The following is a 16,229-nucleotide window of genomic DNA, read 5'->3' as shown; positions in this document are numbered from 1 at the left end:
GGGGGGGGGGGGGGGGGGTTTAAACATGTCTTTTACCATTTTGAAATTGAGTTTGTAAATAGTTAATTTTGGAAATGAAAATTTTTCACGTTTGTTACTTGAGAACTTTTCCTAATGAAACTAAACCTCTTCATCAAACTAGATCATAACTAACCTTAGTGCTGTCAAATTCTCCCTGAAACTCGTCAAACATGACCCCAAAGCTAAATGTGACCCCGTCAGCGATCATATTAACCAGAAAAGAAGCTGCAACAACAACCCAACCATATCCTCCATCTGGGGAGGCAGAACTGTAACTTCCAACTGAAATAGTTATTGCTCAACAACAGAATAAAATAATGTATTATTATTCAAATATTAGTGAAGGTGGTATTTGTACCACCTTTCCTTACATCTATAAAATTATACATGCATAATTATTAAGAACAGAATAACTTCAGTTAGGAGATAACTTTAATATGAAAAACATTCTTAAATACGAAATCAATGTTGCAATTTCTAGGAAATTTCCCTTTTCACAAAGGAATTGAGTTTTTGCCAAAAACTCATTATTTTAATCTCTATCTCTCTATGAAACCCAATATCGTATAGACCTTAGATATTTCAAACTATGAATTCTGTTAGATCAAATAATCTAAATTTAAAATATCACATGATTACACCATCAGGTTAAAAAGATATAGAAATTAGAAAATTTGAGCTGGTGGCAAAGACTCAATTTCTTTTTCAAGAAAAATACTGCTCCTTTTCTTGCTTAACTAAAAAAACTACCTGATGACTCACTGGTTACACTTGTTACAGACATAGATGAGGCCTCTGAAACTTGTCTTCTCCGTCGTCGTCTTCCTGTCGGAGGTGTTCGGCTACTACCGCACAAGGACTGTAAAAATTCAAACTTTATGCTTTTTCTCATTAAATTTTCTTTTTTCTTTTTTTTTCTTTAATCATAATATCGATGATTTGACTTCTTTAACACTACCACACCTAAAAAGTAAGCTTTTAAGTAAAGCCTTAAAGTTTTAAAGAACTTACTTTTGAGGGAGAACATTTCCCCAGTTTTCTTGAATCTGCAATATTCTCCGCTGATCTGCTGTACTTTCTTCTTCGTGAAAAAAATGGTTCATTTAATTTGCACATTGATTAAATATGATTTTTTTACATGCATTTGGTAATTGGTATTTGTACCTAAAATTTTAAAAATTTGATTAAAGTGGTATGATTCACGGATGGGCATCCACCATTGAATAAAGGAAACGGGCCCTGAAATGTTAACTCCAAAATGAAAGCAAAATACAGTCAAAGAGAAACTGACATTAGGGAATAAAGCTTCGACCAAGAAAATGTGTAAATACTACAATTAATCTTTCTTATGTATGCTTTCATTGTAACGTAAAATGTATTTTTTTTATTTGTATTTTAAAAAAAATGATTAAACATATCTGTAAAAATCAAGAGATTGTAAGAAACTTAAAGTTAGTCTGTTAAACTAAGCAACCAATTAAGGGGACACATGTATTCAATAAGCGTTAGAAATAAAATAAAAATTTACCTGGAATCTTCGTCTTCCAGAAATTGAACCTTATGAGGGGTTGGAGATATCGACTTGAGACCCTTTTCTTCTCCTGATACACTGTACTTTAACAACCCCTTTTCTTCCTTTATCATGCACATTTTAGCTAGCTGCGTTTCTTGGACTTCTGATTGATTGTTTTTAGTACCATCTTCAAGAATGTCCTCAAGCTCACCTTTTAAAGCTTGAAACAGAGGAACTGCAGGGGATGAATATTAAATAAAAGTATGCAAAATATTAACGAAATAAAAAATATTCTTGACCAATTCTACAGAGGACAAATATATCACGTGAAACTAAGTAAATCTCAGTAAGTCCATTACTGTTTTAGGAAAGTTTTTTTTTCATGAATTTAAGAATTATTTAATATTTTTTTTTGAACCATGACAAAACGTACAGAACAACGAAAAATTAAGAACATTTTTATATTTAACGGGTAAATATTTGTTTAAAAAATGAAAGGCCTATATAAAACCTGGAAATCTGAATCACCTTTATATCTTTATGCATCTAACATTTTGAAACTGAATACGTCAAATAATATTCATTCCTGGTCGAGATGTTTTGAGAATCTCCTCTACTTTTGTTAAATCTCCAGAATTAATGTTTTGACCAGATGTATTAGCTAAGTCCACTACACGCGGGTTCATTTCTACTAGACCAAGATTGGAGTCTCCAGGACTCAATGGAACCTGTATCCATTTGGTGGATGGATCTTCTTCCGCTTCTTCAATGGCAACCATGATTTGAACTCGTTTTCGAAGCTAAGACATATATTTACTTAAATTATGTTAGTGAACGTGTCTTTGATCAAGAAAATATATTGTTAAATATTCATGCGTAATTATTTTTTTACATAAATTATAACAGTGAGAATAGTGAAAGACCACAAACTGCCTATGTAAACATATTCGTCTGTTTACAGTATTCTTGCGTAGTTCATTTTGCGTATCATTCTCAGAACATTAGAAAATACAAAACTCCTTAGCTACAGTAATTTTTTAACTCTCAAAATTATTGCTTGTGTACTATCACCAAAACGTTTGGTAATCTATGTATTATGTAATTATTTTGAATGTATCGTAAATGTATCCATGAGGTATGTTTGTTACAGAGTATGTATTTCTTACCTGTAGTAGAGTCTTGTTGATAAATAGTGCTGAAATGGTCCACGTTTATTCAGGGAACGAACAATTTTCCTAAAATACGGTAAAATTTATAGTTTTTCAAGTTCGTTCATTTTTTTGTCTTTTCAATCTCCATGCTTGTCTTATGTCATTTTGTAAGAATAAGAAAAGAAAGTGGATTTGTAAACTAAACAAACACGAAGAAAAATTCTATTCTTTGGTCAGAAATTTAACATCATATATTTTAATTTTTGACTGCGCTGTTGAGATTCTATAGAGTTTAATTGGAATAAAATAATGACGAACTAATGACACCCAAAAAATGAATTTATCTTAAAAGGGGTTCTTTCTTTCCTGTCAAAAGTATTTTTTTTTAAACTGACCAACCATATGTCACTGCGAGGGCCAAGGAACTTTGAAAACCGAGTTCTAAAAACTATCCACGTCTGCTATTGGATAACTCTAGAAGAGTAAGCTTAATCAACAAAAAAATGTAAATCACTATACTTCAAGAGCTTATTAAATGTTAAGAATATGTAATTCTAATTAAATAACTTACCTAATAACGGTCATTTGTGTAGTATTGTTATGCTTGAAGATTTAGACTGGTTCATTCTAGAAACAATTCAAGACGATTATAACTACTACAGAGTACGTTCCTTGCTAACACTACAATGGTCGAGAAGATGACCTTTCCGATCGGGATAAAAGAATCTTTTTCTTACGTGAGACATGTATAGTGGCCAAACTATTGTCCTCCAAGGATGTCATTGGCCCTTGTTCATACAAAGAACGATGCTCAGTGTTGATCAAATATACTGTTACTGTGGAACCAATAAAAATGAAGGAAAGGTCAAAGAAAGACGACTGAATTATGATCAAAATAGTTCTTCATGAAACACAACAATTTTGCAGTGTACAAACCCCTATTTCACTTAAGCTTTACTTGTAAAACTATTTCCTTTGTAACAAAATCAATAAACATATAATAATCTCTGCAGTTTTATGGCTCCAAATGTAAATAAATAGTTCACCTCAGATGTTACCAACGGCATTGAATTTTTGATGAAGTTTAGAAGTTAAGATGAATTCTTTTGCATGAAAGATTCTTTTTAATCTGAAAAAAATCTTCATTGGAAAAATGTTTAAGAAAAAACAATATAGAGCTTTTTGGCAACTGTCCTAATGTTTTCACAAAGCAATGTGACTTTGTAAAGGAAAAACTCACAGATTAAAAACATTACAGATTAAACAGTTTATGTCTTATTTTCAAGATTTAGGGGTTTTTCGTTCACAATAACCATGAGGCAGAAGACCAAGGGAGTTACGCGCATGCAATCTCTCTGTCTTGTGATTTAGATTTGTACTTTTAACTATCTTACATTATCCAAAATAAACTCAGTATGGGAGACTGTTAAACGAACTTATAAAGTTTTTAATTTTCGAAATTAGGTAATAAATAACAATGAAGACAACCTATATCGTCACTGCTGTTCTTTCTATAAGGAAGATGTATAAATGAGTGTAATGATATGAATCAGCTGTTCTGTTGCCAGCCTCCTTTAACCTCGGGTTACCCGCTACTCTGCCCTCCGTACAGGTGTCTCTCCCAATCCTCCCACGGCTCAAGCAATTTTTCCTCTGAAAATCTATAAAAACTAAACCGCACTAACAAAAGTAGTATTACATAGATATATTAATCAACTGCAACTATAGTTAACATTTAATAACTAAAGGAATTGAGTTTTTCACACAAACTTAAATTTTCTGATCCCAATATTTTTTCAACCTGATGGTGTAAACCTTTGATATTTCAAAATTAGACTATTTGACAATTATACTTCATAGTTCAGGCGGGAGCATGATGACTGTATCAAGACAGAAAGGCAAAGTGAAATAATGATTAAATGAATTGAACTAAGATTGCAGTATTATTGAGAAACTTTTTAGGATTCATTTGAGACCTATCAGACTTTTTACGGTGCATATTTGTTCAGCAAGAGCGAAAATTCAAAATTTAAAATCCACACTGATTGTCCATTTTGGTCCTTTGGAGGAATGATTTTGAGAACCGGCTTTTTAAAAATTATTCAAAAACGACGAAGAAAAGTGTAACACAATTTCTGTACAGGAAAATAATTAGATGTTAAGGAACATACCTCTCATTAGAAATTTGTCAATAAATCAATGTTAGAATCTGTTGTTTCTTTTTAAATCATTATATTCTTTTTCCTATTTTTTTATGAATTTGTTCGCAGATTTCTTCAAACTCTTCAAATGTCGTCTTTTCATTAAAAATGCCAGGAAATCAACAGAAAATGGTGTTTAACATTACATTACAGAAACCAATAACTGAATAAGATTACATACTTTCGATGATAAGAGTTAATTTTTATTTTCTCAACCTGTTTCTAAACAACAAATTAGTTTACTTTAGAATTTTTTGTTACATTTTTCGTGGTAGTCATTGAATAATTTATATAAAACAGATTCTCAAAATCATCCCTCCAAAATGGACAATCTCTGAGGATTTTAAAGATTGAATTAATTAACACATCATCAGCAGAATTAAATGACTGATATCAGGAAGCTTGAATTCATGAAGAATAAGAAGGATGCTTGTTATTCAACACGCGGTAGATAACTCTTCCCTTCCTTCCCATGTAATCCATGGAGAAGTTTCAAACTTGACGTCCAACAGGGATGGATTTATCCCTAAAACCGGAAGTGCATTTGTGCGATCTATACACCGTGCCAGAGTAAAAAAAGGTGGGTACTGGTCACCCTGGTTCACAATACAGCGGTCAGCATATGTAGCAATACAGTGACAAACTGTAATGGTAATATAATATGATTTCAGTAAAATATGTATTGGCTCAATTTTCTTTGACCAGTTTCGCCAATACATATTTTTCCTGTGGGGCCCTACTAAAGAAACCAAACAGCTCGATATAAAATGGAGTACCGTCTGCAAAGCATGTATAATCATATGGTAGGGCGAACCGCGTCAGTTGTCTCTCCCTTCTATTCCTTGCTCCCTGGTTGAAATATATGTCAGCCTCTGTATTATTTCAGTAAACTATTTTTTGTTGTAATATACGGAACATGGTATGACACCTTTGAGTCAAAATCCAACTATACATATACTATATAATGTATTTGGCAGAAATTGCAAGTATTATGAAACTGTAATTACGTACATTAACCTTGTATAAACTATTGAGTAAAGAGCACTGTTTTCTTCATGTTTTAAATTTTTGTGTGTGGATTTTTTAAAAACATCTTTTCCTATTTGCGATCATCTTAACCAGGGCCTTAACTAGGGGTCACATTGCACCTTCTTGCAAATTCTTTCATAGGTAATCAATAATCATAAAAACACAATTATGCGTTGATATCTTATGGGGCATAGTTAATGACAAATTTTACCAAAATATTCATTTTACCAAGTCTGGAAAGAAATCAGCATCAATTGAGTACCCATTGGAGACCCCAACAGCCATCTCATCTCAGACCCCCAGATTTTAATTGGAGACCCCAAGATTTTCATCGGAGGCCCCATATTTTCATTGAGACCCCAGATGTTCAATGGACAAGCTTTTTATCAAAAACCAATGACAAGTCAGTTGTCTCGAATAAAAATCTGATGGTCTCCGATGAATCGCTTGGGGTCTCCAATGAAAATTTTGGGGACTCCAATGAAAATCTTAGGCCTCCAATGAAGAGTTTGTGGTCTCCGATTAATATCTTGGGTCCCCAATGAAAATCTTGGGGACTCCAATGAAAACCTTGGGGACTCCATTAAAAATCTTAGGCCTCCAATGAAGAGTTTGGGGTCTCCAATGAAGAACAGTGTCTTCAATGAAAACTGGGAAATTTGTTCACCTAAAAAAGATTTAATCAAAGTTTTTTTTATTATTACATTTTTCTGAGAGGAAATAAATATATACTTAAACCTGCAGTTACATGATCCAGTAAAAGTGTGGACCACATGTCTGACCTGACTTAGCTTTCGTCAAAACTTGATTTCATGATTTTGCTTCAACATTGTTATCAGGGGCGTAAATAAGGATTCTGTATAGGGGGTCAATTTTTTTACCCCCCCCCCTTAGAATTTTTTTTATATTATAATGTATATCAAATTATTGGTTTTAGTTGAGTTTGATTTTAATTTTCCACTCATTTCTGGCATTTACAAACTCCATCAAATAAAGGCTTCATTTCGTACCTTTCAGCTTTCATCTTTTAAAGTCGTTAATTTTACATTAACTACAAAGATCTGTAAAAAAACTTAATTTATTTTAAGTTACATAAAAAATAGTTTTACTCTTTACAAAAGCTACTCTGCAAAACTTTGAAAAAAATATTGTCTTTGTTTATACTCTAATTTATAATCTCTAAAATTTTCTTGTCATCACTTAGTATGTTAAGATCTTAAATAACTCTAATATGGAAAGGACATTATTTAAAAGTTAAAAGCAGACTAATCAATAGGGAATGATTTTTTTGGAGGGGGCAAATGTAACTTGTAGGGGAAGTAAGTGGAGTAATCCATGCTATTCAGGACCTGAATAGTTCAGGGGTAATCCTCCAATCCTCCAAGATTCAAGGTAGGGGGGGGGTAATTACCCCCAGGATTCTTGCTATGAGTCTATGGATCAAGCATTGATCACCATGTTATGCAGACTAATTATATTTCTATTTGATACCCGTGATGGTTATACCCTACAGGGACAAATACAATTGAGGGGTTAAATTGAAAAATGCCACAGTGGGTCATGGAGATCAAGCTTTCAAGATTAACAATATCCACGCATCAGAACAAATTAAAAAAAACACACATTTTCAAATTTTATTAATTTCTTTTTCAACAATTTGAATTTTAAAAACGAACTAGAAACCAAGTTAAAGTTTCTGCTTTTACACGCACAATACCTGCAATAGAATAAGAGCTAATTATTATACTTTTCTTAAATATCCTTTTATAAAAATATTTTAGCGGGACGAGGAGGATAGTCTGTTAGTTAAAGTGAGTTTCCAAAAAAATGGCTGCCTCTACTAATAAGCTGGCCTCCATCAATTTCTTTCACCTGTGCTTTTCCGTATCCACGATCTTCTTGTCTAGCGATCATTTGTTTCAGAGTCGATTTATTCTTGATAAGAGGAGGAAAACACAGAAGAAGATCCCTGATTCCATCCGAGAAATCGGTGAACGTTCTTTAATGATATTTATCTTTATTATTGTTAACGGAACTGAGTCTTTGCCACAAACTCAGATTTTCTAATCACTATATATTTGCAATCCAATGTCTTAGACCTTTGATATTTCATACTATTATTTCTGTTAGATCAAATAGTCTTAGTTTTAATCATCAAAGACTTACACCACCAGGTTGCAAAATTATAGATTAGAAAATATAAGTTTGTAGCAAAAAGTCATTTCCTTTGTAAAGTTTTCAATATTCTTCTTTATGTTAACAAATGTTTAAAAAAACACGACTTAATAAATTGATAATTTGATTTAGAAGCAAAGCTGAAAACTTTAGATCGAGATATCCTTAATCTCCATTACTTAATCTGAGTATCCAATGGACACACTTTTGATTTTCTTCTTTCTTGGATATAGTAGAGAAAAATCAAAACCGTTTTTAAAAATTAGAGTCCCCCCCGTTTCCGTATATAATCTTAAATGGCGCACAAAATTTTCAATTTATCGGCTTCATATTCGCAACTCTGAAGTGGTTGAATATTATACACTTTTCAGAATACAAGTACAAGAAGTACAAGATTAGGTTAGTCTCGATAATAGGAAAAAGAGAGGATCAATTGCATTAATCTCGATATCCACCATTCTAAAGTTTTCAGCTCAGAAAGAAGAAATAAAGAAGAGTTTTGTAAAACAAAATCAAACTGATCCCACCTGTTGAATACAGCGGATTCTATAATACCAGTGTTAACATCCAAACATAAACCAGATATTTTGGGTTGAGCAGGGCCGTCCTTATATCTTCTAAAAAGCGAAGTCCTTAATATTTTACAAAAATATTCAGGGATATGTATTTTTTGTACAGGGTGTCACAAGCTTTTAATACATTCTTTTAAACATTATAGAAATGTACGTAACATTTTTGATCAATAGACATTAAATAGATATCTGTAGTCTGTACCACTAAAATTGAGGAAATTTAATTACAGTTTGAAGTTCGCCACTTTGGCTTGGTTGCGTTAGTAATTTTGTTAAATTTCTTTTCCGTCCATTTGTCATGTGATTCCATAAGGATCTCATAAAATGAAGATTCCGTAAAATCAAAGGAATTAAATTAATTAATAGTTGCATGAGAAAGAAGGAATTGCAGCAGTCAATTGTGGAAATGGTTTTCTGGATATACAAGCTAGAGCTAAGAAATGCGTCGTAAACAATGGGAACACATTTAATAAAACATGATTAACGCAACTTAAAAAGGACAAGTGAATTTTTGTATCAGTCCTTTTTGTATATCTGATATCTGCAGTTATTGTAGGTTCAGAAAACGGTAGTGTTACGCAGGTTTCCAAAAGTGCAAAAAAGTAAAGCTTAAACAATGATGACAGCCATAGTACCTTAAAGAGCGTTTTTTGGGATACCCTGTATTTTTGTTGATATTTCTAGTTGACTAACCTAGTGTTTGGGATACCCTGTATTTTTGTTGATATTTCTAGTTGACTAACCTAGTGTTTGGGATACCCTGTATTTTTTTTGATTTTTCTAGTTGACTAACCTAGTGTTTGGCTCCCAGAGACAACAAACAACAAGGTTTAGCCTAAAGAGAATATTGTAAGTAAAATGTTAGATAAAATATGAATTAGTAATTTTTCATTTTTAAATGAAAAAATATGTAAACTGCAAATTACCTTACTTTAAGATCATGTAAATGCTTAAAAAATCGGCGAGAAATCTTTTTTGCTTTCCCTGCATCATCATTATAACCTCCCACAATATAAAGCTCATAAACTGCATCTATAATAAACAATTTTAAAAATGGTTCACGATAAAAAAATAATAAAGTATGTTAATGTTTTATAATTTCCAAATTGTTTACCTGACTCTTTTTTCACTGGATCCACTGATTCTTCCTCATAGTTCTCATCATCAGACTCCCAATACTCCCAATCGCCTTCAGCCCCCTAATCCGAAAATAACCAAGATTTAGCCACGGAACGGGAAAATTTTAGGTGAATCGTGCAATTTTATTTGTGTTTTTATATTCAAAGACAATATTAATATTTTTCAAATACCTCCTCCCAGTATTCCCAATCTCCCTCCTGTCTTTCTCGTATTTTCTCCAGAAAAGATTCAACCATTTTTTCAAAGGAACTTTGCTTTGAGAACTCGTCAAAATGAGCTATTGATGATACTCCGGTATAAGGGTCCCTATAAAAAAGGGTGTTTTGTGTCAATAATGTGTGATAACAATTCAAGCATTCTTGACAATTACTTATGAAAATATACTTTCGAATATTAGGGTATTATTCATTATGTAAAAAGAACCTTTTTTCATCGGGTAGAGATATACATTTATTTTTTACATATTTTTGAATGTTTAAAATAAACGATGTTATACATGCAATTCAAGGCCCAAAACTAGGCTTCCTGGACCATTTCCATCTCAAAATTCGCTAATGCACACAACGTTAATTAGGTTACCTTTGCTAATATTTTCTGATATTCGCCTTTCTATGATATTTATGGTATTTTTTTTTAAGTTTCCAAACATGTGGGTAAAAGATGTTTTAAATCAATGAAAAAAATTTCCGTTTCATTGGTTGAATATAAAACATACGATTTCCGTCTTAATAATCATACCTTATTATGATAACATGACAGGTCAGGACATCCTCAGTTCCACAACAAATAACCTGAAATTGATCATGATTCTCGTTAAAATGCTTTAGCCACCCTATCAAGTCATCCTTGTCCGTAATTTTTTAACTTTAACTTGTAATTGTCTAGATTACCTTGTCTCCATTGCCTAGATTACCTTGTCTCCATTGCCTAGATTACCTACCTTGTCTCCATTGCCTATATTACCTTGTCTCCATTGTCTAGATTACCATGTCTCCATTGCCTATATTACCTTGTCTACATTGTCTAGTTAACCTTGTCCCCATTGTCTAGATTACCTTGTCTCCATTGTCTAGTTTACCTCGTCTCCATTCTCTAGATTACCTTGTCTCTATTGTCTAGATTAACTTGCCTCCATTAACTAGATTACCTTGTCTCCATTGCCTAGATTACCTTGTCTACATTGTCTAGTTAACCTTGTCTCCATTGTCTAGATTACCTTGTCTCCATGGTCTAGTTTACCTTGTCTGCATTGTCTAGATTACCTTGTCTTCATTGTCTAGATGACCTTGTTTCAATTGCCTAGATTAACTTGTCTCCATTGCCTAGATTACCTTGTTTCCATTGCCTAGCTTACCTTGTCTCCAATGTCTAGATTACCTTGTCTTTATTGTATAGATTACCTTGTCTCCATTGTCTAGTTTACCTTGTCTCCATTGTCAAGTTTACCTTGTCTCCATTGTCTAGTTACCTTGTCTCCATTGTCTAGTTTACTTTGTCTCCATTGTCTAGATTACCTTGTCTCCATTGCATAAATTACCTTGTGTCCATTGTCTAGATTACCTTGTCTTCATTGTCTAGATGACCTTGTCTCCATTGTCTAGATTACCTTGTCTCCATTGTCTTGATTAACTTGTCTACATTGTCTAGTTAACCTTGTCTCCATTGTCTAGATTACCTTGTCTCCAATGTCTAGTTTACCTTGTCTCCACTGCCTAGATTACCTTGTCTACATTGTCTAGTTAACCTTGTATTCATTGTCTAGCTTACCTTGTCTTCATTGTCTAGATTACCTAGTTTCATTTTCTAGATTACCTTGTCTCCATTGTCCAGTTTACCTTGTTTTCATTGTCTAGATTCCCTTGTCTACATTGTCTAGCTTACCTTGTTTTCATTGTCTAGATTACCTTGTCTCCATTGTCTAGTTTACCTTGCCTCCACTGTCTAGATTACCTTGTCTCCATTGTCTAGCTTACCTTGTCTCCATTGTCTAGATTACCTTGTCTCCATTGCCTAGATTACCTTGTCTACATTGTCTAGTTTACCTTGCCTCCATTGTCTAGATTACCTTGTCTCCATTGCCTGGATTACATTGTCTACATTGTCTAGTTAACCTTGTCTGCATTGCCTAGATTACCTTGTCTTCATTGCTTAGAATACCTTGTCTCCATTGTCTAGTTTACCTTGTCTCCATTGTAAAGTTTACCTTGTCTCCATTGTCTAGTTTACCTTGTCTCCATTGTCTAGTTACCTTGTCTCCATTGTCTAGTTACTTTGTCTCCATTGTTTAGTTTACCTTGTCTCCATTGTCTAGATTACCTTGTCTTTATTGTCTAGATTACCTTGTCTGCATTGTCTAGATTACCTTGTCTCCATTGTCTAGTTTACCTTGCCTCCACTGTCTAGATTACCTTGTCTCCATTGTCTAGTTTATCTTCTGGGTATGTAACTCCCCACTGCTTTTGTCTAACGTACATAACTCCAGTGGGTTCGACACTTGATAAATAAATTAGAATTTACTTGAGAAAACAAAAAACTATAATACATAACAGTGTATAGGAACGTAATCAGCAAAACTTTGTTTTGAACAAATGTTTACTCTTTAACGGAAGACATCAAACAAGGTGAGTTACAAGGTCGCAAGGCGTATCAGTTGTCCCGCTTAAAATGAATGTGTTTCTCATGTTCATACTGGATTGTATTGGATTATCGTGATGCTTGATTCTAATATTTATAAAAAATTCTAGATCGACAACTTACCATTTAGGGGGTTTATTAGCCAATTTTTCAGCTGTCTGTCTGAGCCGTGGAAACTGTTGGTAAATTCTTTCAACACTTTCAGGAGGAGAGTAGAGCTCCAGACCACTTACCAGTAGAACCATAGAAACTGGTAATAAAAGTATTTATATTAATCCTTAGAACCAAAGAAATTATTGAGTGAACTAATTGATATTAACTAGTAGAACCAAGAACACAATGAGTCAAGGATGTAATGCCAGGAAAGTTATTTCAGAGGTGTACACATATTTTGTACTGCAGTGTACTGTCTCTGGGCGGTAATGTAAACACAAGACGGATGTCAAAGCCTGGCATGAGATCCATCTTTCACATAAATAATCAATGAAATATTCTGGTCATAGGAAACTATTATGTGAATTATCAAAATTATTAAAATTTAATGCTTTTAACCTCCCCGGATACTATACGAACACTGATGCATCTATTCTTGTTTACAAATTCCGCCCAAAGATAACTGGTTTCAATATGAACGCAGAGTATACACGACCGCAATTAACTTTCCATGCATTACACCCTTGCCTTGAGTAAAGTATTTTTATCAACCGTTAGCATTAGAAAACCTATGTGAGTAAAACATTTTATATTAACCAGTAAAACCAAGAAGCTGGTAAGTAAAGTAGTTATTTTAAGCAGTAGAACCATGAAACTTGGTAAGCAGTAGAACCATGAAACTTGGTAAGTAAAGTATGATTTTTAAAACAAAAGTTAGAACTGAATCAGCCTAACCAAGAACCTGGGACCAAATTTAATGAATTTGAGGTACATCATTGAACTACCTACCGCAGGTTAAAATTTGATCCACAAATTCAAAGTTAACGATTAAGGAAGGATTTGAATTTGAACGAGCTGGACATGCATAATCTCAAAAACTAAATATTCCAAAGCAAAGAATACAGAGATCATTGTGAACATTGACAGTCTGGGTATCTTTACAATACAGGGTTTTTTGATAATGATCAACTTTTAAAAATCCCTTCATATTAAAAGAAATACACAAAATAAGCTGATATAATTTGACTGTGAACAGGATATTGACTTCTTTATAAGATAATTATTAGTTATTGCAGGGGATCCGTCCTAGCTCTTGTATTGTTGGGAATTAGCTTCCAGTAATTATGTTGTCATAAACCTCGCAACTAACCTTCAAATGTCATTTCACTCAAAATTTCTTGAAAGGGATAAAGAAAGTAGAAAGTTCCTCAGGGACAACGTAAGGACTGTTTGAAAACAAAAACAATTCCCAAAACTTTAAAGTCAACAGATTTTGCCCAATTCGTTAACAGACATGTTGAAATAGTTGGGGGAAAAACACATTCAAAAACTTATTTTTTAACATTCACATGCTCCCGATAAATTGAATTGTTACTTGGATTGTTAGTATTTTATCATTCTAACATTTTATCTCTATATCTACATTTACAGGCTTCTGGAGCACGCAGGCTATATTAAATACATATGCTATTATTGGTATTATTAGTATTAAAGGAGGATGTAAGTGTGGAAAGGGGGGAAAAGAAATTGAGGAAGTAGATAAGGGTGGGGAGAGAGGAAGGGTGACGAGCGAATGAGGGGGAAAGTACAGGGAATNAATAGGTAGGTGTGGTGGCGATATCTGGAGTCTTAAATACAAAATGGCCTTTCATTTTTCTTTATAATTGAACATTTGGGAAACAATTTATTCATTGCAAAATACGAGAAAAAATGCTTCAATTTGCTTGAAATATCGTGAATATTGTGGCATTCTTTCCAGTAAAGCAAAGGAATGAACCAGTAGAAACGATAACTTGGCGAGTAAATAGTTTGAAATGAACCAGTAGAAACGATAAATTGGCGAGTAAATAGTTTGAAATGAACCAGTAGAAACGATAAATTGGCGAGTAAATAGTTTGAAATGAACCAGTAGAAACGATAACTTGGTGAATAAACAATTTAATAAAAAACAATAAAAACATGTAAAACAAGATTATTTAAGATCAACAACTAGATAATAAAAATAAAAACACAGAACCAAAAACAATTAAATATCACCATATATGTAGATTCCAAGAACCAAGAGAACAAATTGCAATTACCTGAAAGAAATTAGGTCTTTGCCACAAACTCTGATTTTCTAATTCCTATATCTTTGCAAGAAATTGTCGTAGACCTTAGATATTTCAAACATGAATTCTGTTAGAGCGAATAATCTGATTTGAAAAATCAAAAATGTACACTACCAGGCTACAAATATTTTGAGATTGGAAAATTTTAGTTTGTGACTAAGTCTAAATTCCATTCTTATAGAATGCAATAGCTTGCTTTTGGTATTATCGTTAAAGAATATACTTAAATATTATACATATTATTTTTCGCACTCATAAATAACTGACAAAAAATTAAAATTGCATTTATTTTAAACGGATTTTCAGTTGATAGCTCTAAGTATTGGTTATCTCTTGGTTTACCTGTTCAGTGTTCAGTGTTCACTGTATGGATCTATTCTAAAAACTACAATAGGAATTTGACCGCTTAGTAACATGAAAATTCTAAAACGAAGAATACGTACAGCCTAAAACATAGGCTTTCTTCAAAGGCATCTTTTTATGTGGGGGGGGGAAAATAATGATATAATAAGATAATAAACCTTTGTATCATATTTATTTTAAAACGATCATGTTCAGATCTTTTATCGATCTCTAATTCGTAAACTATTTTATTCTAGCTTAAACTAAACTATTTTTACATTTAAAAAAAAATTCCTATTTTTAAATAATAACGCATGGTGATTAGTGTATACTCTGTTTTATTGTCTGAACAAAGTAGGAATTAATGGAATTAACTAACATATTGCCGTGAAACACAGAATATCGCATACATATTCTAATGTTTTCTCCTGTGGTAGGCCACTTTTTTTTAAACTGAAGTTTTAAGGTCCATATTTGCCCCTGAAGAAAAAACAGATGACGCAAATTGCTTTAAGACACGGTCAGGTGACTAGGCTGACCCCGCTAGACTGACCATTTCGACTAATACTATTATATCTCAAACATCCTAGATATATTTTATTAGTTTTGGACGAGGAATGATGTTTGTCTCTGAAATATGGAATTAGATTGAAAGCTTAGATTTGAAAAAAGTTGAGTCTCTAATTCATGATTCATGAAAAAGAGAAAAATCTTAAAGACCCTTTAAACCCATAAACATGAATTCAAAACGTTACTTTTACAAGGAAGATAAGTGTTCTTATCAAACAATGTCTGGTTAATGTCGACAATTAAAACATTTTTAAAGTAGAAGTAACTTCTTTGCACGCTTCTAAAAGAATCTTGAATCGTGATTTAAAAGCAATTAAGCGAACATATTTCAAACTACAAGAAAACTTTTTCATCTTTTGTAATCTTAAAAATTACGAGGGATCGGAAAGAAAACAAAATGAACTCGGTTTTGGATAATTTAAATTTTTAACCTAGAACTAATAGGAATTTTAGTTTGTTTCAGAAACTCATTTTCTTTATCTGCTTTAGTAGCAAACAAAAGTCTATTTTTTGTTTTCTTTCTGCAGTTCACTTCGAATACAAGAAAGAAGATTTAGTTTTTTCGTAATAAATTATACAAACATTGTAGTAGGGGAAGAGGTCCAGGTAATTGAGCA

At 32.7% G+C, this 16,229-nt stretch overlaps 2 protein-coding genes across 7 annotated transcripts in view; both read right to left on the bottom strand.

The window, feature by feature from the left end:
* Positions 1–4,307, bottom strand: part of LOC111696950 (uncharacterized) — a 10,927-nt gene extending 6,620 nt beyond the window's left edge. The window contains exons 1-9 of the mRNA XM_023466768.1: positions 4,174–4,307; positions 3,732–3,814; positions 3,257–3,312; positions 2,701–2,769; positions 2,121–2,334; positions 1,550–1,769; positions 1,033–1,102; positions 772–880; positions 155–303 (exon numbers count right to left, since the gene is read on the bottom strand). Of these exons, the coding sequence (XP_023322536.1) occupies positions 155–303; positions 772–880; positions 1,033–1,102; positions 1,550–1,769; positions 2,121–2,313 (741 nt within the window). The 5' untranslated portion in view covers positions 2,314–2,334; positions 2,701–2,769; positions 3,257–3,312; positions 3,732–3,814; positions 4,174–4,307. The remainder of the gene's footprint in view (positions 1–154; positions 304–771; positions 881–1,032; positions 1,103–1,549; positions 1,770–2,120; positions 2,335–2,700; positions 2,770–3,256; positions 3,313–3,731; positions 3,815–4,173) is intronic.
* Positions 4,308–7,535: 3,228 nt separating this feature from the next.
* Positions 7,536–15,113, bottom strand: LOC111696928 (uncharacterized). Of its 6 annotated transcripts, none has more exons than XM_023466721.1 (11): positions 15,043–15,113; positions 12,560–12,686; positions 12,211–12,295; positions 10,541–10,593; positions 9,973–10,108; positions 9,777–9,861; positions 9,589–9,694; positions 9,456–9,497; positions 8,618–8,707; positions 7,788–7,914; positions 7,536–7,632 (listed from the first exon to the last, which is right to left on the bottom strand). In XM_023466721.1, exons 2-11 carry the CDS (start codon positions 12,679–12,681, stop codon positions 7,618–7,620), a joined length of 861 nt encoding a protein of 286 aa, XP_023322489.1. In that variant the 5' UTR covers positions 12,682–12,686; positions 15,043–15,113; the 3' UTR covers positions 7,536–7,617. The 6 variants fall into 6 exon arrangements, with proteins under 6 accessions (XP_023322489.1, XP_023322491.1, XP_023322492.1 ...); XM_023466723.1 differs by lacking the exon at positions 15,043–15,113 and adding an exon at positions 14,984–15,026; XM_023466724.1 differs by lacking the exon at positions 15,043–15,113 and adding an exon at positions 14,671–14,713.
* Positions 15,114–16,229: the final 1,116 nt, after the last annotated feature.

Source organism: Eurytemora carolleeae, unplaced genomic scaffold (genome assembly GCF_000591075.1).
Source record: "Eurytemora carolleeae unplaced genomic scaffold, Eaff_2.0 scaffold244, whole genome shotgun sequence".
In the NCBI taxonomy this organism is placed as follows: domain Eukaryota; kingdom Metazoa; phylum Arthropoda; class Copepoda; order Calanoida; family Temoridae; genus Eurytemora; species Eurytemora carolleeae.
This window is presented reverse-complemented; position numbering and strand designations above follow the sequence as displayed.

Bases quoted from the DNA above. Each gene is read 5' to 3' on its own strand.
- LOC111696928 (XM_023466720.1), bottom strand. The intron at 9,862-9,972 runs GTATTTGAAAAA...TTTTCGGATTAG, and splicing joins ATTGGGAATACTGGGAGGAG to GGGGCTGAAGGCGATTGGGA. The intron at 9,695-9,776 runs GTAAACAATTTG...TGTTTATTATAG, and splicing joins TCCAGTGAAAAAAGAGTCAG to ATGCAGTTTATGAGCTTTAT.